Here is a 21,919-nt window from a genome sequence, read left to right as displayed (position 1 = left end):
CTCCTGCGGACGCCTGTGTCGCTGCCTGCACCGTGGCCTGTGGCCACCGCTCGTGAGGAGCACAAAGCACCATCCCGCAGCCCCAGTCCTCCGACGCCAGCACCATCGACTCCAGTGTCGTCATCAGGCATCCCTGTCTGCACCGTGGCCTGTGGACAACGCTCGTGAGGGTCACAAAGCACCATCCCGTCCCGCACAGCTGACTTGGGCCTACCAACAACAGCGCTTCTGCAACAATGATGCCGCTGCCCGCACCCTGACCTGTTGACACCGCACGTTGCACCGCCCCGCTTCACACCGCAGCCCTGGTCTCACAGACGCCGCTGGACGGCATCACCGAGCCGCTGCCTGCACCATGAGCTGTGGACACCGCATGTCGCATCGTCACGCTTTGCACCACAGCCCCAATGCTATCAACGCCGGCGCACCTGACTTCACCAGCCCAGAGTTCGATCCGCAGGGCATGTGACTTCAAGAGCCCGAATACTCCTGCACCGACTCTGGAACAGATACCCCGACATCAGCGACACCGCTCTACGAAGCTCACCACGAAGAGCACGACGCCCTACAAATCCAAGGTACTGTTTGCGGGTCTTCCCGACAACATAGCTGGCCCGCGATGCCCCAGCAGGCCTGAACTGTTGGTCTTGTTGCTCATGACGCCGTGATAGGGTTCAAACCGACTGCCAACTAGAGACCCCATTTCTAACAAACTTCTTGACCTGGCCAGTCAGGATTCCACTCTGGTCACAGCCTCAAAACAGCCTTTTCAGAGGTGACTAATAACATGAAGGTGCTTCTTGATCAGGGGCGACCAGCTGTATTGGTCCTCCTGGACTCTTCTACTGCTTTTTGTACAGTATCTCCTTTCTTGATCATCAGCCTCTTCAACAAGGGCATCTTAAACAGTTATTTTTTGACTGGAAGAACTCAAATTGTATTCATTCTGATACCCCAGCAGCCCCACACTATTCAATAGTTACATTCGACATTGGATCTTCATCATCTGGTTGTTCGGTCAGGAAGTGATGTTATATGCAAAAGACTCAATTTATTTCACAGTCACCAAGAACCTCTCACTTACAGCTACCTTCCTGTCAATGCATGCAATTAGTGCCAGGACGGATGTCTTCTAACTGCCTCACACTTAATAGGGATAGAAACCGAAATTATTTTTTTGGGGCAAAAACACAAAAGATAGGTCTGCCTTTTGGTGTCCCAAATCTTACTCATGCGTGTTCAGCCAAAAATCTCAACTTCATAGTTGACAACCAGCTTCTCTTTGCTAAACAAACAAACAGGGCATGTTGTGGTGACCTTCTTTGCTTCACTCGGGATGATGAGAAAAAATCTGTGTTAGAAATTGGGTTTCTGGTTGGCAGAGGTATGCATCTTGTACAAGCAGGAACCACAGTCCTAGTCATGGTAAGTCAGATACACACCATAACTTAACCTGTGCTCACTCCTCTGGTAGCCTGGCACAGAGCAGTCGGGCTTAACTTAAGAGGAAATGTATAAAATATTCGTGCAACACTTCAAACAATAACACAGTGAAAACACCACAAAAAGCATTCACACCAAGTTAGAAAAATAGATTATATTTTTATAAATAAAGTAAAGCCAAAATGACAAAAATCCGAAAAGTAGAAGTCAAGATTTTAATTTTTAAAGAATAAGTGTGAAAATAGAGCTTAGAAGCAATAAGGGCCTACCAGGGTATCTGGTTGCGCTGGACCGGGACAAAGTCAAGAGTTCAGACAGCCCGTGATGGAGCACAGACCGGCTACAGGACCCAAGCAGGGCCCACTGAGCAAAAGTACCTTAGTCTTTATCGCAGCACGAGATGCTTCGATAGTCCCCAAGCAGTTCAGGCGTTGTGCCGGATTTCTCCATGCAACTGCGGAGATGCATCGGTTCCACTGAGCCAAGCGCTGGTCCTTGTATGGAGGTTCCAAATGCGATGTGCCAGGTTAATCCATGCTGAGGGGGTGATGTGTTGATCATCTCCACGCAGTGGAGGTGATGCGTTGCTTCCAAAGTGGTAGTTCCCAGAGGCGATGCGCCGGTTCGGTCCCTGCAAAAGCGGTAATGCGTCAATCCCAATCTCACAGCGGTGATGTGTTGGTTCAAATAAATGCAACAGCATCAATGCCCAGGTTCTGGCAGGTGTAGCACTTTGTACCCACTTCCAAGGGCCCAGGACTTGACTGGCACAACTTGGCAGGGCAAGACTTGCAGCAAGCAAAGTCCAGGTGGTGTTGATGATGAGTTGTAAGTCTTTTGTGTCCCTAAGACTTCAAAAGAACAGGAGGCAAGCCAGCAAGCCCTTACAGTCACTCTGGGTTCAAGTGAGATGGATCCAGTCCTTCCTCCACAGGGCAGAGGGCAGCAGGCTTTCGGACAGCACAGCAGAAAAGCAGTTCTTCCAGAGCAGCAGTACAGAGTGGCAATCCTTGTAGCAGCACAGCAGTACTTCCTGGCAGAGTTCTTCACAGGTCCAGTAGTGTACTGATTTTGTAGGGTCAGAGGTCCAGTATATATACCCAGTTGTGCCTCTGAAGTGGGGGTGACTACAGAGAAGGGTCGTTAAAATGCACAGAGGTGCTTTCTTCCTGTCCTGACTCCAGAGTCACTACAGGGTGTTACATAGCCCACTGTGTTAAAGCAGGACACTGCCTAGTCAGGTGTAAGTGTCAGCTCCTCCCTCCCATCCTGCCCAGGATGGGCCACCAGGATGCTGATGGCCCACCAGTCACACCTAAGATCCCCCGATGTGTGGCTGTCTGGACAGAATGCACAAAGTCCAGCGGTCACCCAGCCTAGACATGTATTAGAGAAAGGCTATAGGCACAGAGGGCTAAGAGCAGGAAAATGCCAACTTTCTAAAAGTGACATTTTCAAAACTGTAACAATAAATCAGACTTTACCATTAAAAAGGATTTATTATTACAATTTTATAGGTACTAAACATCACATATCTACTCCTCCTAAATTAGGAATTACAGCGTATTAAATGTAAAGCAGAATCTCCAATGTTCACCTATGAGAAGGTGAGGCCTTGAAGTAGTGAAAAACACATTTTGGAGTTTTTCACGATCAGGACGTGTACAACATAAAAGTATATGTCCTGCATTTTAATTACAAGGCACCCTGCCCTATGGGCTACCTAGGGCCTACCTTAGGGGTGACATGAATGTATTAGTCCACTGAGACACCAAGCCTGGACAAAGGCAAAGGGCTTTGGTCTTGGTAATCCGGCAGTCCGAGTCTCATTCACCAGACTTTCACTGGCATTCTGGTGTGGGCACTGTTCTTGAGCCTCTCCTGTGGGGGTACCTGTGCCTTGCAGAGTGGCCACCCTTCCTAGGCGAGTCCTAATGCGCCTTTAGGGGTGGAACCAGAGTTGGTGTGGCCCCTGGAAATGGCAAGAGATTTGGTGCTGCCATATTTCTCACAGAATGGCTCACCCATTCTTGGCAAATGGTGCTAGTACCTTTCCTGCAACACAGTTGATTTAACAGCCATGTGTGCGGCTGTATTATCGTTACAGTTGGTGCAGTTCCTAAAGACGGATTTCCTCTTTGGGAAAGTGCCACTTGGCATTCAATATTAGCCCAGTTCTTCAATATTTACTGATGCTTTGGCTGGCAGAGATTCACTGGACAGCTCACTATGAAGGACGTGTATTTGATCAAAATCATGAACCAGCTACAACTGCAATCTTGCTTTATATATTGCAGTTAGTCCCCATGTGTAGTGCTATTGAGATGGAAAATTAGATTGAATAGGCTGGCACCTTGATAGACAGGGCACATTTACTCATATATTGGTACTTATGTGCGGCTTCTACAACTCTGTCTTCTGGTGGATATGGAAAAGGATGACTGGCAACCTGTAGAAAACAGTTTTAAAGACCTCTAACCTACGGGAGCAGAGTGAATGCTCAGAGATATAGGTTTGTGAAAAACAAACTGAAGCCAATAGGCTTGATGTCAAAAGAAAACATCTTTTTAGATGTGACGGGCACTCATTATGCTTGTGATTCAGTTCAAAGCATGCATTTCATTAACAGATTGATTTCCTTGCATACTTCGCACACATCTTGCAAGTGCAAGCGCATGGATTTTATATCAATAATGCAAGTTATTTATTTTCTACACATGCATGGCAATAATTTCTGAGGAGGTATGTGAAGAGTGACTTGAATCAGTTTGATAATTTATGGTTGGAAGTTTACAGATGTTGCATGCTTGTTATTACTTTGCTATTTCTGGGTTTTGTGTGGCACTCAGCGTCTTTGGAATGTTTCAGAATGCTTGATGCCAACATACTTCTCAATACTTAATACCTGCCCAAGAATTTACTTGTTATTAAGTAAAATATGTTGCTATGGTCTACGACAATGTCTATATGACAGGTTGAAGTTTATGCTTACTGTAACACCATGCTGCTGGTAGGTCTAGTAGGAGTTTGCCATAGATGTGTGTCACAGGTTTCTATTGTGTTAACTCTGGCTTTACAATACCTGTGTGTCTCAATACTTGGAGCTAGAAAGCTGAAATACGGGATGATTATGAACAATAAAGGGGTGCGGGCATGGTGGGAGGGAGCCGTATACAATGAGATCAGATAATGGCCAAAATGGGTACATGAGTAACTATTATATAAGTAAGCTGGTATGTTTTGGGAAGACACTTGCCAACTCTGTTGCTATATAAAGTCTATATGTATCAAGACTCATAAAAATGTTCCTTGTGAATAAAGGTCACTCTGTAGTTCAAAAGGTAGAAGCATAAGCAGTGGAGGTTTGATGTGACTGTCTTCTCTTGTTATCATATCACTGGACCACCAACTGGAGGCAAGCAAGTCTGGTCCTGTCTTTGCAGGCCAGTCTGATAACCATACAAAGTTATGGCAGCATCTACAAGGACAGCGCCCTATTATTAAGATCATTTAGGCATGCCCCCTGTAGCCATAAGGCCACTGGGCCTGTGAGCTTCTGATGCCTGTCAATTTCCACTCTTACTCAAGCATCCATAGGGAACAATTACAACTTCACAGAGTGGTGGTAATCCAGTGTCACACTGTGCGGGCAGATTGACAAGGGGTTTTGAAAATGTGGATCTATCCTGGTCAATAAGAATGTTCCTAAGTTTGACCCAGAGTTCTTTGTCAGGGAATGTCAGCACTGCATGACTCCATACAATCACGTGCATCATCAATGTAGCCTTGCAAGCTACTGTGGATAAGTTAACAGGTCTGTGGTGTGGCAGTAAGGGGGCTGCTAATATGCTCAATTACATAATGATTATGAACTTGCATCTCCATGGAGCAGTCATCCCTCTAAAATGGAATCATCATTGCATTCATGGTTACCGACTGCTCATCGTGCAGCAATTATTTATGCTGATAATTTCTGTGCTTTCAAAGTGTAATTTTATTTATATGTATTCACTTGTTCAGTCTTTCTGCAGAATGTCTGTACAGAAGTATAAGGTGGCACAAAGAACAACTGGAAGTGTGACATTAAGTCAAACAAATATATTCTGTGGCATAATTGAGAGGTGAGATGATAGATCAGACACTGCAACATTCAAATTCGAAATGAAACTTGTGTATACATTTTTACAACAGTACCCAGGTGGGGAAGGATTTTAGAGTGGGTATTAGTAGTGGGCTCCTGCTGGGTTGGGCATGTGTAGGGGCAAGAGTCATCGAGCTCGGTGTCTAGGTAATAGGTAGATGCAGGTGTCTGAAGGTTGAGGAGGGTCCTCGTGGCAAAGTTAAAGACTTTGTCTAAATCCAGTTCACTCATTCCTAGGGTGTTTGTCATCTGACAGTGTGAAACAGAGGCAGTGGACAGGGTTTTAAACGTACAGCCATTGAAAGACTGTGGTTAAGTCAGTCGACAGATAATTGCTTGCAAAATAGGTAATTAGTGGAATCCACTTGACATTCACAGTTCTTGTAGCTCCCCTTCTTTCAGAAACTGGTTTCTTAGTGAATAATAGTCAATAATGTATCCCACCATCATCTGGGGGGTAGTGAGGCCATTTAAATCCTGGGTTTTACTAAAGTATTTTTTTAAATGGCCTTACAACTGAATTATAGACTATAGTATCCATCTGAGGAGTGTCATCAACACCAACCAAAATACACTGAACTGTTTTACTGTAAGGTTGGTTAGACCTGGACTCATCATTCTGGAAAAGATGGTCAGCCAACAGTTCTGGGTGGAGATGCACACACCAAGTCAAAGGTAGGGTTAGCCTTCTTACTCATACTTATATTACATATCAAAAGGTTTGCAGGGATGTAAATCAACCTCGTCTTTGATGAGTTAAACATCAGGTTTCAGAGTACCCTCTTGTGCTGGAAGATCACAAGGCAGTTGGGTATTATGATTTGAAAGTGGGCTATGAAAGTATAAAAGACAGAAAATATATTATCTTTGTATCATTGGTGTAAACGTGGCATAAAAAGATAATATTATCTTTATATCATTGGCATAAAGGTGGCAGAAAAAGCCAAAATAGGAAATTATATGTCAGGGAGTACCATTACAGAGCTTTGTCTACCATGCCCAGGAAGGCAAGCATTGCAAGCAATGATTACCCGTCCCCACCCCTTTCTGACCCCTGGGGCCATAGTTATTCAATCAATCAGGATGTATATAGTGCTGCTAATCACCCAACAGGGTTCCAGGTGTTTGCAGGGCCTGAGAGACGACTAATTCAAACAGCCAGGTACTGAGGGTCCTTCGGAATTCCAGAAGTGAGGCGATGGTCCAGGGCTGCTTGGGGAGGCCAGTCCAGGTCATTGCTGTGTTGTAGAAGAATACGTTTCCTCTACTCCTGCTTGACTAGATGCGTGGAATGTGAGCCAGTGATAGGGAGGCGCAGCGTAATCTTCAAAGGTTGGTGGAAGTTCAGATGGTGGTTAATGTAGGCGGGTCCTTGGTTGTGTAGAGCCTTGTGTGCGTGTGTCAACAGCTTGAATTGGCATCTCTTCTGTACCAGGAGCCAGTGGAGTTTTCAGAGGTGGGGTGTGGTGTGGGTTCTTCAGGCAATTTCAAGGACGAGTCTGCTGCGGTGTTCTGTATGGGTTGAAGTCTCTGTAGCAGGTGTACGGTGATTCCTACATAGAGAGCATTGCCATAGTCCAGTTGGCTGGTGATGAGGGTCTGTGTAGTGGTCCACTTGGTGTGTAGGGGTAGCCACTTGAAGATCTTACATAGCAATGGCAGAGTGAGGAAGCAAGCTGAGGAGACTGCATTGATCTGGGATTTCAGCATGAGCTTGTTATCTAGGATGGTTCTGAGGTTTCCGTCATGGTCGGTGGATATGGGTGCGGGTTCCAGGTCGGAGGGCCAGCAGGTGTTGCTCCATGGGTTCCTGTTGTTGTAGAAGATTAGTACTTCTGTCTTGTCCGTGTTCTGCTTCAGGAAGTTGTTCTTCATCCAGTCGGTGATGCTGGTCATTCATCTATGGAAGTTGGTTCTGGTGCTGTCATCAGTGAGGGATGGGTGTCATCTGCGTAGGATATTATGCTGAGGCTGTGAGATCTGACGATGTTCGCCAGTGAAGTCATATGTGCGCTGAAGAGCATGGGGCTGAGGGATGATCCCTGAGGGACACCCCAGACGATATCCTTGGGTTTGGAGGGGAAGGGTTGTCGGGGGACCTGCTAAGTTTTTGCGGTGAGGAAAGAGGTGATCCATCTGAGTGCATCCCCTTGGATTCCGATGAGGTGGATTCTTTTGATCAGCTTATGGTGTGATATGGTGTCGAAGACCATGGATGTAGGCTGGGGTTCGCAGTTTCTGTGCATGGTTGCAATCTTGTGGTGGAAGAAATTGCTGAGGTTGCCGCACAGCTCATGTGAGGGTCTGATGTGGTTTTCACTGGCAGATGGGTTGCAGAACTCCTTAATGATGTTGAAAAGTTCCTTGGTGTTTTTGGCTCTGGTTTCGATGTGTGCGGCTAGGGCTGTCTTCTTTTTTGCCCTAAGTAGGTGGTGGCAGAGGTTGAGGGAGGTCTTTAAGACTGCTTTTTTGGCTGTGTCCTTGCTGGCACGCCATCTATTCTCCAGCTGTTTGCTCCCACTATTTGTGTGCCAGCTGGCCATTGTGGAGGATCTTCTCTGCTTGTCTCTTGATGGGGCGACGCTGGTGGCACAGTGGGTGATCCAGGCATTGAAATTCTTAATTCCCTGTTCCAGGTTGGTGGCAGCAGGTGGGTTGGAGGTGTTGAGGGCGTCCATCCAGCTGGTCTCAGAGATTCTGCTCCTGCTGCAGTGGGGGAGAGAATGGGGTGGTACTAGCCATTTTGGGGATGACAGTGGGGGAGGGCAGGAGATGCTAAAGTGGATGATGGAATGATCAGTCCCTCTGAGTTCTGTGACATGGCTGCATTTGACGTGGGTGCTGGAGGTGATGATTAGGTCCAGCACACGCCCTGCGGTGTGCGTGAGGACGCAGACGATCTGAGTTAGTCCAAGGCTGCTCATATTGTTGAGGAGGTGGGTGGTGTTGTTGTTGTCTTCGATGTGAAAGTTGTGGACGCTGAGGAAGATGTAGTCCTTGAAGTTCAGGGCCACAGGTGCAATGAAGCCTGCGGTGGAGTTGCAGACATTGGAGCGAGGCCCGGTGGTTAGTATGCGAAGGTGCCTCCAATAGTTGTGTTGTCATCTATGTGTAGCTTGAAGTTGAGGTGTTCTATGCGGGTGGTGGTGTAGTCAGTGGTGGTGCACTGTATGGCTCTTTATGGATGATGGTTATTCCTCCTCCCAACTTGTTGGTGCGGTCTCGGTGAATGATCTTGTATTATTGAAATTGAAGTCTATCTGTATAAATGTCAAGTAACCATGTGAAGAAAGTGGAATAGCACTACTGACAACAACAAGATTCTGTCCAAAAAGCTTTAATAGAGACTTGGTGAGTCACTAAAGACTTCATCGGGTCGTGAATAAATAGGTCTTGGGTACATGCAGCAATGTATTTCTTGTTGATCACAGGCAAGATGCATGGTACCCAGCTGCAGGCTACATGAGAAAATACATTCTTGTATTTTAGAATTACAAATGTTTGTAATTTGTGTGCAATGGTTTGACATGATCAGCGACATTGGTGAATTAGAAACTCCTGATTTAGCAAATCGGTAGATCAAATTAGATTAAAAGAATATTCCCTTGACTGGCAGTATTGCTTATTGAAAGTTTTGAAGAGGTCACAGCAGCGTGGTAAAAAAAAAAAAAAAAAAAAAAACACATTCACCCAAAACACTCCGTAGTACAACAGTTTCTTAGAGGTAAGAGAAATAGAATAAAAATGGACAGACCTGTGTTAAACTGGAGTGGAGGAAGAACAAATAGATGAGTAACAATACTCTTCTTTTTGTGTTTTGACTTGAGCTTCCATATGGAACATCATTGAAGACAACAATGGCTTGTGGACCAACCAATCACCTCTAACAATCATCTGCTTAAGGAATTGTTGAGTTCAATTTCACCACCTAAGGCATGTAGCCACTATGATAAAGAGCTTGCAACCAGAGACAACCCATACTGTGCACAATTACTTTAACTCCAGCTTTCATCTTTTCAATTAAATCTCAAAATAAATCAATGACCTACCTATGGAATTTTCTCTGGCACACAGCTTGCATTTCTGTACCATGCTTGCACTTCCTCTACCTCCCTTGAGAGGGACACTGTCCTAACAACAAAAACACAGTCATATTATGCGTATCATATGTAATAAATTACAATAATCCCGAAAAGGCTGACAAGACATATGATACAATATGATACAATTATAAATTAAAAAGAAGCATCTTGAAGACCTAAGAAGAACTCTTTGCACTATGCCAATGGCACTCAGGAGGACAACCTTGTTGTTAAAAAAGAAAAAACAAAAGAAAAAATAACCTCTCCCCAGAAACTGAGGTAAAACACTCCCTTTGCACAATCAGACGATTGATCCATTATTAGTATAATACAAACTGTGTTATAAACCGACATTAAATGAATCGCATGTAACACACTTACCTCTCCTAATTACCTAATATTTTAGCCAGTGATAAATATATTTTTAAAAAAAGAGTTCTTAATTGAACGTAGCTTGATATTACTGTATGAAATGTTAGCACATTTTTAGCTGTATGCAATGGTTTTATTAACTATGCAATCAACTTATTTTTCTGATACAATTTATTAGTAGAAGAGCAAAGATAGCCATTTAGGAAACATGCTACATTTTGCTCTCTCTTATGTTGCACATTTTCAGTCGAGCATAGCAGCGAGCAAGCGCTGCTCTTTTTGGCATGTTGTAATCTATTCTGTGGGCTTTAAAAACGCTCATCTCACACCCATCACTTTAATGCGTCCCTTGATTTGGTAGGGAAATGCCCTACATTTGTCCCGTCTTGAGGCTGCTTTGTTACCGCCTTGGAAACTGACCCTATTACATGGATTATTGCAAGATCACCCATATACCTTTTACCTATTTTCTTTCTTTTGACCTGCCTCTTTGCGCTGAATGGCCGTATGATGTTTCTTCTTCTTCCTTGTTTTGGGCATGCCGCTTTTTTTTTTTTTAATTTTTTTTTTTACTTATTACATATTCATTTCATATATGTATTTTGTAAACTCAATCGGAGAAGAGCTTTACATGAGTACGTGAAGTTTAATATATTGTGAAAACTCTATTTAGGGAGCACTTTAAAATGACTACAACTTACAAGTTTAGCAGTTGCAAATATACAAACTGGAGCAATTACAACAGTAAAAAACACAGAAATCGTCTACGCTGCTCTCCCAGCACAGCGATTCGATCTCAAATTGGAAATAAGGCAAGATGGTGACAGCAAGGAATGCAGTAGTGGCACAAGTGACAGCACTGTTCTCTGTCTAGTAGCCAACTGGGCTGAGTTTAAAGTGCTACCACATGCAAACACCAGGTTTCCACATTAAGGTAAAAAGCAAAACCAGGCTACTTTGAAAGCTCTCTTGCCTTCTTTACAGTGTTTTTGTTTTTATAGTTAAAACTGGATGACAAGGGAGCCTTCATTAGAGCCATTCTTTTGTTTCTATGACATAGAAAGAAAGGAAGTTCTACGTTAAAGGCTCTCTTTCCACCCAACTATGATTTCCTCTTGATAGAAAAACAGAAGTATAAGGAAGGCAAGTGAGCTTTCAATATAATTCTGTTTCTATGAGGAAAGAAGCCGGGATGACTCCCTTGCCATAGAGTTAAGAAAAAAACTCCAAGCCCGGTGCAGCTGATGAGAAGATGCCTGAAGCTTCCACAGAGGAAAGAGGAAGGAATGGGTGGGAGACAGAATAGCGAGGACAGGAGAAATACCATTCAGGGAATAACAGAAGAATTGCGTGGGAGCAACAAGGAATTTATACACAGGTGAAAGCGAGATTGGTTGGAGGCAACAAAAAAGATGCATGAGAAGAAAAAGGTAGTGGCATCAACAAAGAGCCATCCCTCATGAATTCCAATACAAGACACTGGATGCAGAAAGATTCACCCATAAAATCAAGGGCATTAGTTAAGAAAGGAGTTCTCCTCTAGGCTGAGACAAGATGTGATCTGTAGGCTGATCTGGGATACGGATGACAAAATCTCAAGCCATTGGCTGAAAGAGGCTCCTCGAAGAAAGCAGCCGGATGATGGAAGTAGAGCAAAAACCCAGATCTATTAGACATCTGCACTGTTAACCCAGGCCTAAACACTTACATTACATCACTTACATTACCCAAAACACATAACATATGACCACTTTTTTTGTGAACTTAGTAGCACAACTCAACAAAAAGAAAAATGTGCAGTGATAAAGCAGTAGACACTTACCATTAATGTAATGTATTGCCATCTTTCAGAGACCTCGGAACAATTTCCACATTTGAACTAGAATAAAAACAAATGCAAGCCTTAGAACAAAGTGAAATAAAGGCTTAGCCTGAGCATCTTCTGAAGACGGGTGTGAAGTACCTGAGAAGACAGCAAGCAAGTTGAGCATTAAACAAGTTACAAAACAAATGACTGCATCCTACCCTGTCTTCGAGACACTAAGATGAGAGAATATTGTTTCAGATGATCTACTTTCTTCTCATCAATTACTTTTAGACTAGACTGCCACAAAAGGAAAAGACAATAGTTGTCACCCACATACCTGGAGACCAGACTAAAAAAACATAAATGCCTCACCAGAAAACGCATATTTAAGGAGATCCGGTATATATTCAGATATTAAAAAAAGTAAATCAATATTTAGGAATTACTTTAAGCAATAAATAATACATCGAATTCATCAAATATACAGAACCCATCAATTTAGTGATGTGTGGTAGACTACACAGAATATAGAGAAACAGTAGATTCCAGATCGAAAGGTTGTTGAGGCTTCTGTACTATAGCTTACAGTTAGTCAGAGGAGATCATCTGTTTAAATAAGTGGTGCAATATATCGCCCCAACCCTGGCTTCAGGGCAGACCTTAGCTCCGTTGTTTGGGCAGGCAATCTGTTGCCATGAAGGTAGTTTCTCTACAAGCATATATTATCATATATGTTTGTTAGAAATGGGCTCTGTTCTTGGCAGTGTTTTGCACCCTGTCTAAGTAGGGACCCTCACTCTAATCAGGGTAAGAGAGTCAGTCACACAGCTAAGATAACCACTGCTCACCTCCTTGGTAGCTTGGCAGAGCAGTCAGGCTTATATCAGGGGCAATGCGTAAAGTATTTGTACACACACACAAACACACAGTAACAGTGAAAACACTACAAAAAGGACTCCACACCAATCTAATAAATTAGCCAATATTTATCTGAATAAAACAAGAACAAGACAACAAAAATCCAACACAGACAAGTAAAGATATACATTATTAAAAGCTGAAATGCATCTTAATCCATAGGAATCAATGATTGTATCTTTTTAGCACAAATTACCTGAGATGCGTCAAAAACAAAGACAATGTGGGCCACAAGGGAAGTGAGGTGCCGAAAAGCAAAGCAATGAGTCTGTTCCTTACTGAGCAAGGGAGGTGATGCGTTGATTCCTTCCTAGCAGGAAAGGCGATGTGTTGAAGTCCAGACACGCAGCCTCGGTTCCTTACTGCGGTGCGGGGTCAATGAGAAATTGATGCCCAAAGGACGATGCGTGGAAAATCTAGACGCTCTGTGTTGATGGAGAAGCTGAGAAATAGGCACTGTGTCGATTCTGCAGCCGCGAGACAGGTGCTGCATTGATATTTCTGCTGCGGCGGTGCATGGATTTTCTCTTTCAGGTCACCAGCTTACACTTCAATAGCCCAGTGACTGAAGTTGGCACCACTTGGCAAGCCAGGACTCCCAGTAGAAGAGCCCAGCCAGATTAAGTCTTTGATGTCCCGGAGACTTCTTAACAGGAGACAAGCTCAGTTCATGCCCTTGGAGAACCTTAGAAAGCGGGATATAAAAAGCAGAGCCCAGTCCTTTCCCTCCCAGGAAAGAAGCAGCAAGCAGAAGGCCAGCACAACAAAGCAGCAGGCAGCGTGGCAGTCCCTCCTACAGCATCCAGCTCTTCTTCCAGGTAGAATGTCCTCAGTCCAGACGTGCTCTATGTGAGGTCAGAGGTCCAGTACTTATACCCATTTCTGCGTTTGAAGTAGGCAACCTTCAAAGAGAAGTCTTTGTAGTGCACACTTTGTTGTCCCTTGCCCTGGCACCAGACACACTCCAGGGGGTTGGGGACTGCTTTGTGAAAGGACAGGCACAGCCCTATTCAGGTGGAAGTGTCAGCTCCTCCAAGCACTCTAGCTCAAGAAGACCCATCAGGATATGCAGGGCACACATCAGCTCCCTTTTGTGACTGTCTAGAATGAATATATACAAACAGCCCAACTGACATCCTGACCCAGGTGTGTATTCAGCAGACAGGCAGAGGAACAGAATGGTTAAGAAAGAAAATGCCCACTTTCTAAAAGTGGCATTTTCAAACTCACAATACAAAAACCAACTTCACCAAAAAATGTATTTTTAAACTGAGTTCAGAGACCCGAAACTCCATATCTCTATCTGCTCCCAATCGGAAATTACACTTAAAAGATATTTCAAGGCAATCCCCATGCTACCCTATGGGAGAGATAGGCTTTGCAATAGTGAAAAACGAATTTTGCAGTATTTCATTATTAAAACATGTAAAGCACATCGGTACATGCCATACCTTTTTAAATACACTGCACTCTGCCCATGGGGCTGCCTTGGGCCTAAATTAGGGGTGAATTACAGGCACTAAAACTGAAGGTTTGGGCCTGGCAACTGGGTGTTCTTGCCAGGTCGACATGGCAGTTTAAAACTGCACACACAGACATTGCAATGGCAGGACTGAGACATGTTTGCAGGGCTACTTATGTGGGTGGCACAGTCAATGATGCAGGCCCACTAGCAGCATTTGCTTTACAGATCCTGGGCAGACCTGGTGTACTATACTATGGACTTACTAGTAAAGCAAATATGCCAATCATGAAGAAACCAATCACCAACACATTTTAGACAGAAAGCATATGTACTTTGGCACAGGTTAGCAATGGTAAAGTGCACAGAGTCCTGAAGCCAACAAAAACAGGTCCGAAACAAATAGGAATAAGAAGGCAAAAAGTTAGGGGATAACCCTGGATAAGGGGTCAGCTCCAACAATGCTGTTACAAAGAAGAACTTCCACACGAGGCTCTCGGTGAGGTGAAGACGGAAACTGTTCTTTTATTGGTAAGTACACATTGTCAGGTTAATACAGGAGAAACATCCAAGCCTCCGCTAACAGCTGCTGCTCCTCTCTTCACCAGATAATAGAATCACTAACCTTTTCAAACAGTAACATTCTACCAACGCTATGACACAGTAACATTCCGATTAACATTCCAACAGAACATACAATATAACAAATGCACTATAAAAACAAACTATGTTAGTGAAGGAGAAACAATTTTCATTAAAATCAAAAAAATATTTAATGGGCAAGTGATCAATAGTTACTAGCTGACAGTTCAGGAGGATATAAAACAATACAGACTAAATGCAATTTAACACTGTCTCACATTCCTCTAATCAGACACTAGTAGAACTGCATGTATATGTGGTTTAGCAATAAGCTTACATAAAACAAACAAAAAAGGCATTGGCGCCGTTTCAACTTCCACAACCACTCTGTGACGGTTTCAAGCTCAACGGCACTGGTTTTTTATAAAAATATTTAGCCCAAAAGCTGGGAAACTGTAAACAAACGTAACACTTGCGGCATTCGAGACTTCAGCAGATTAATTTTTGTATTATTACATATACATCTGTATGGAACACCATATGGACACCAAAGTCAATCCATTCTAAGTATTTTGGTTGATTTGCATCTTGCTCTCACATATGTAGGACTGAGGCTCTCAAAGCTGAAGAAAATGGTAGCCTGCATATTACTGCTGAAAGACTGGCTGCAAGATAGAGAGAATCCTTGCTATGAGCCACTGAGCAGTTGTGTTCGAGCAGCAAGATGTTTGCTGGCTATACCAATTTACTAATCACATGCAGTCCTTATACTTAAATCTGGTACATATGTTCTCCTTGATTACAGAAAAAGCTGTAGTTACAACCACTGATCCACCCTCAAGAACATATCATGCTGACCTTGCTCTGGAACCCGGGTCACGTGAAAGCACACTCTAAGTGCATGTCCAACCACAGTGAGGATGTCAACATCCTTCGCGTACCCAGCTGTGAGATGACTGGTGGTGATGTCAGTGAATTATAAAGGATACAAGCCTTTTTGTCAATGAAGTCTGGTGGGCAGGCATACTTCTGGCTCTACCCTGACACGCTTCTTCCAGTTTCTCTTAAGCAGGTGAGCGGCAGGAGGCTCTCTGGCTGCACAAATCTGACTTGTATACACATGCTGAACAGAAACAGCTCTGCCCTACTCTGACTGCGAGTACTGCTATAGAAATCCTGCTAAGACAAGGACAAAGGTCAAATTGTATTTGGAGGATTGCGCACTTCTGAATAAAGGTTCACTTTGGTTGACACAAGCTTCCAACATATACCTCCTAGGCAGGGTAAATAAGGGTCACACCATGCCAGTAAGTAGAATTTGTGTCTGGCCTTTGAGGAGACAGCTCCAACCATTGAGTAGGGTGAGAAACGAGTTCCAGGGACACCACATTCATTGAAGGTTGTCCTCATTAAGGGAGGAAACTAAGTTTTGAGATGCTGGAAAACCCATACTGTTGTTAATAAACAGAACTTCAAAAACTGAAATACCAAGAAAGTACAAGGATCAAACTCCCAACGGGAAAGATCACTGCAAGATCCAACGGACGGGAGCAGTGGCATCCGAATGGTGGGGGCAAATGGGGCATTGCCAAGCTCCTTGAGCCCCACTGCCACAGCTGGTATGAAACAAAACATTTTTATGAACTCACTTGCCCTTCCATGTGTGAGGGCGCTCAGGCTTCCTGGTCTCTGAGGAGGTACTGTGCAGCCATCTCTACAACTTTAATAGGAATAATTAACAGCTACCACCAGGCTGAGGTCTGCTATATGGTAACTGACCTTTTGTGATGGCAGAGTGTTGTGGGGCTTCCTTTTGCAGGGTGAAAGTGCTCCCTTATTGAGTTTGCTTGCTGATATTGCTAACCTTGAGGGTGGGAAGCTCTCCCTTTTGTCTGTCTGTTCCCAGACAAGGATCCTTGTTCCTTACTTATTTCAGGAGCAGGTGACAAAATAAGTACACATAGCATTGTAAGCAGGTGCCTAACGCAGGGTGATTGCATGAGCCATCCCTTCATCTCCCAGTCATGAGATTAGGTCAAAGAAGACAGAGAAAGTCCAATTACAGTATGTCTCTCACAATTCATGTATCCTGGGGCAGGGGTGATAGTTAAAAATTGTCAAGAATATTGCTTATTGCATTCTGACTTGTTTCAGCATGTCTTAATATGCACAACTCAACTTAATGGTGCTCAGACTAAAAGGATGAAATGCAAAGATACATTGCCTTGTAGGAGACGTGCAATTTTTTGCTGTTTGCTGCTCACATATAACCCACTAAACATATAATCTAAAAGTTACACCAGGCCCTCCAGAACAGAAACATGAAACCATTGACCTAACTTTCTAAGGTCAGATCTACATGTGCTCTGCAGCAGGCATAGTAACTGTGTTTGACAATATAAAGATGCAACAAGCTATTTACTTCAATGTATCTGCTGCAAGTGCATTAACCACCTGACTATTCCAGCAACAAACACTGACATGTTTTTGTAAAGCCCATGCTCACCATGGGGGGCATCTTGGCCCTTAATAGCAAATGTTTGCTATCTGAGTTAGTTATAACGATTTCAGAAGAATAGAAGGAGAGTGATCTTCCAGGATTTAAAGCTGTCACCACGAGCTCAAACACAGATTCCAGCAGTGGATGCATTAATCCACCGAGCCATCAGACCATGGAGTAGCACTGTAACCTGAGACCATCTTGACACTTACACGTTCCTGTAGAAGCTACTGTAACTTCCACAGCTATTTTCACTAGCAGGAACATTTAGTCATCATTTATATATTGTTAAAATAGGTCAGAGGGTTAAAGTCCTACGTCAGTAATCTGGGGACACCTGAATGTTTGCCGCTAACACTCAGCTGTTCTCCTTTCTAGGCACTTGTGCCATGAGAGATTTTTAAAAAATATTAAAATGTGTGATGATAATGGTTATGTTTGGTCTCTACCTTCCTCAAGTATCCAAAAAATGGTTTATGGTAGCAGTTCTTAAAGTTTTGACTTCTATAGACTCCTGAATCACTACTGGAGGACTGGGAACCAGACCTAAGCAATGTCTACTATTTCAAACTCAAAACCATACACGAAATACAGAAACAAGAATAGATCAAATGAATACCCACATTATGAAATATTTTACGTAGTTGCACAACAATATATAAAAATTAAAATTTTAATGTGAAGTTTAGATCTATTCTAAACTCGATTTAATTTCTAAAAGATAAAACAATATTCTAGACTCTAGTATATCACTGTCATTTTTTTTTATTCCTAACGCATGCTCTTTTTTGTCAGCACCAACCAATGCTTCATTTGAGGCCACCAACTGTCCATTCTAGATTCTGTTTGCTGTACTTGATCTGCTCTTGTGAATCAAATTCATTCACATTTACAGAGGGTTTTCAAATGTTTAATTGAAAATGTTCCTTCCTTTCTGTATATACAAGTACTGTATTAATCTGCTAGTATTTAATTTTCTAACCAGTTGAGGATTCTAGGATATTAACCACAGTAGTGCGAAATTCTCAAGTTACATATTTTAAAACACGTGAGCACGTAAAAGTAAAAGTGCAGGATTTAAAGTGTCAAAAATGTTTATTTAGATGAGGAAAAGTGAAGGCTGTAAGTCTGGATAGTTTCTGCAATTTCAATTTGGTGTTTGACTACTGGTCTACAATTGAGCAAGATATCAGCTGAATGGAAGAATAATTGATTCTAGTAATGGAGGTAAAAACAATCAGAATCTATACGAGGTTGCTAAAGTTAGTGTTATTTTAAAATGGGTCAATCTGTAAAGCACCTCTGTCTTTTGATGACTAGAATGTAGGACAGAATTTCCAATCGTTCCAGCGTGTCTAAAGTGTTGTAGGAGAGAGAATCAGAACTTATGTCATTGTCTGATATCACTTGAGGAGACCTTCTGGGACCCGATTTTTATTTATTTTTTTAACTTCCAGGCAAGATGCTGTGTTTGCCCATCATTCTCGTATTCTGTTTTCAATGTAGGTGAGAGGTGAAGCTGCTTTAACTAGCAGTCACAGTACCATTTCGGAGTAGACAAGTGGATGAGAAGGATTTTCCTTCTGAAAGAAGAGAGCCTAGCTTTGCCAGACATGGAGAACATGCTGGGAGCATTGTGTGTGCACTGAGATAAGGGAGGAGTCTGGATAGTGGCTCAAGTAATTTCTTAATTAGGGAACCAAAGCATGGTTAGTGGGAGGGACTGAACCAGCATATGCTGAGATTGTGCAGAGAGTGCATTAAGGAAGGGAAAGTAGCTGAAAGTGAGATACTACATGGCGGGGTGGGGGGACTGTTTTGTGAGTCGAGTTTGAGTGTGTCATGATCAAACATGGAGCTAGCTGTGTCTTCGTATTTTCAGAGACTTAGAGTGGCAGGACCTAACTTGGTGCTCTGTCTTGACATCCGGAGAGTGAGGAGGATGGAGGAGATTGTAGAACCACGCTGTACTCAGAGTTGCGAGAGGATCGAAGGGCTGAGATAGTGGTGGCTTGGGAGGGGGGACTGAAGGCAGGGGCAAGACTGGAGTCCCGAGTAAGTGAGATTTGGAAGTAGAGTGGAGCATCTTCCGCGAGTGAAGTAATGTGTTGAATTGGGCATCATTTGTTAAATAAGTATCTTACAATTTTTTAGACAAATATAGATAACGTCCCATTTAAAAGTGTTGAGTAGAATCCTAATCATTTCCATCTATTATTTCCGATCTTTCCTTAGGGTTTCTTTCGAAAGGAGGGGCAATGAAAGGAGAAAATAAGGTAACTTTTCGAGCACAGTGGTAGTGTCAGCAAACGAGTGCCTTCGGAACCTTGTGTTTGAAGTTCTTTGTGCCACTGTTAGAACAATTAGGAGGGAAGATTATTTTGTTTGATCATGGAGGGGATTTGGTTAGTCGTTAGATTTCACTTTCTTTAGTTGAGGGGGAAGCGAAGAGTTTTTCAAGCTTTGGAGACAGATAGGAGGGGAATATTCAGAAGTGGAATCAGGATTCTTACAATAGCCTGCACTGAAAATGTAAACTTGTCAAAGTGTGATTTGAAAGCGATGAAGCCCCGGTATAGTAAACTTTCTGCAGGGATAAGCTGTAAGGACTGGTGAGCTCTTTGAGTACTAGATACAAGTAGGATAGGGAGCGTTGATTAGGCTATATTCTAATTTGCTTTCTTTCTTTGTTCATTAAGATCAGTAGTGGTTGCTTAGAGGATACCTCTTTCTTTCATTTCAGTGGTCTTTCTACAGTTTCTTACTATGATTAAGTTGACAAAGATAGATGTTTCCATGAAACCGCTGAGTCTTTCTTTTGTTGTTAATTTAGATAAGGAGTGTTTTTACTGATTTTAGTAGTCTTTATGCTGATTCTTTTACAGAAAAAAAAAAACAAAGATATGCAACACTAGACATAGCCTAAGCAGCCGGACAAGAATCTCCTGTGACAGAAGAATTTGCCAAAGGAACCCGCTATCAATCGGATTAAAACCAATTTGTGGTGTACTGTGCTGCTGCAACCCCTGACGTCTGCCCTGTAAGGTTAGTTTGGTACCCCTGCCCATCTCCCTCCTGCTTTCTGTTATCCGAGTCCATGCTCCTACCCCATTTCTCCTGCCCAAGGTGATCCAATGTCCCATACTTGCCAACATTTTGAACCTCGAAAGAGGGAGATTTTGGGGAACTGATTTTCCCCAACTTACATTGAAAAAGAGGAGATTTTAGGCAGGAGGCAGATAAAATAAAGCCCTTTTGGGCTTAAAAACATCAGGTGTCTACTGTCTGAACTGGGCCTGTTGGAACGTATGTTTGTACTGCCACTGCATCTGCCTTCTATGGTCTGTTATACTGCCACATCCTCACTTTCTTGCCTGACCCTGCATGGTTGGTTTGTTGCCACAGCCCACTTTCCCCTTCCCTCCATGTTCTGTTGTACTGCCACTGCTCCTTCCACCTGCCCAGCGTGGTCAACTTGTTAGTTGCCTCCGCTCCCTCCTCCCTGGCCTCAATTATCTGAGTCCATGCCCCTGACCTCTGCCTCCCCACAGTATTCTAATGAACAACTAGGTTGCTAACATTCATTACAGAAGTGTGGCATCCTGAGGTTATCTTGATATAATCAAAAATGGAATACCTAATGTATTTCCTTTACAAATTATTAATATGAGACAGTTTTATTCCCATAGAAATTATGGTTAGTGCTCTGAAATACTAAAATGAGGACATATTTTCTGAGTTCTCAAACAGTAACAAAGCAATTTTAAATTATTTGCTATCTTTATGTTTTTTAGCCGATTGATCACTTGATTTTTTGTTACACTTATGGGAGAAGATGTGGTGTTACGGCCAGAGCTGCAAACTGCAACCGGGGAACCAGTTTTGAGTTTCGGCATCAGCTCCACATCCTGTGAATCTGAGCAAATCACTTAAACTCCCATTGCCTAAAACTAAACTGAATGTGTCCTTGTGTAATGTAACTGGTGCTCATGCAAAGTACTCTAATACCTTCCTGTCAAGTCTGCGCTATATAAAACTGCACGAAAATTAAAAAAATAAAAGTTTTGCATAGTTCTGTCATTGTACATTTGGGCGGTATGTGTGCTACATTTGGGCTAATTTTTCTTCTGGTGACCATCTTAGGAGACTTATTTGTTATGAAACCCCCTAATTTCCTTATTTACTGCAGTATCCTCAGTAGAAAATGCTTTCAATTTTGCACTTCATTCTGTCAAGATGGCGTTCTGATGTGCCACACTTTTGGCATACGTTCAGAATGTTAGCACTCTAACTGCTCATTAAAACACTAAGATGCTGATCACCAGGGAGTTAACTGGCAGTCTGTTGCTAGTGTTTAAAGTGCATGTTTCAGTTCTCATGTCAAAATGTTTTAATGAAATAGAAGACGAAGATATTTAAGAACTCACTTAAAACATGTCCTCATTTTTCTTTATACAGCACCAACCATAATTTCGTTGACAAAATGAACCACCTCATGTTGTTCCTTTCCAAATTAAATGTTTTAAGTTTTAACAGTTTGATGCAATCAAGATGGATTCAGGTGTGCAACACTTTTGTCATAAGATAGACTGTTAGCACTCTAGTTGTTCTT

General features: G+C 42.9%; 1 protein-coding gene across 2 annotated transcripts in view; it reads right to left on the bottom strand.

Annotated features, from left to right (window-relative positions):
- Window positions 1-21,919, bottom strand: part of CZIB (CXXC motif containing zinc binding protein) — a 75,389-nt gene that overhangs the window by 31,632 nt on the left and 21,838 nt on the right. For both annotated transcript variants that reach the window (XM_069232649.1, XM_069232650.1), the window contains exons 3-4: window positions 11,861-11,917; window positions 9,634-9,715 (exon numbers count right to left, since the gene is read on the bottom strand). In XM_069232649.1, the coding sequence (XP_069088750.1) occupies window positions 9,634-9,715; window positions 11,861-11,917 (139 nt within the window). The remainder of the gene's footprint in view (window positions 1-9,633; window positions 9,716-11,860; window positions 11,918-21,919) is intronic.

The sequence above is a fragment of the Pleurodeles waltl genome, chromosome 4_2 (genome assembly GCF_031143425.1).
Source record: "Pleurodeles waltl isolate 20211129_DDA chromosome 4_2, aPleWal1.hap1.20221129, whole genome shotgun sequence".
NCBI lineage: Eukaryota > Metazoa > Chordata > Amphibia > Caudata > Salamandridae > Pleurodeles > Pleurodeles waltl.
The sequence above is the reverse complement of the archived record's forward strand: the minus strand, read 5'-3'. Positions and strand labels throughout refer to the sequence as shown.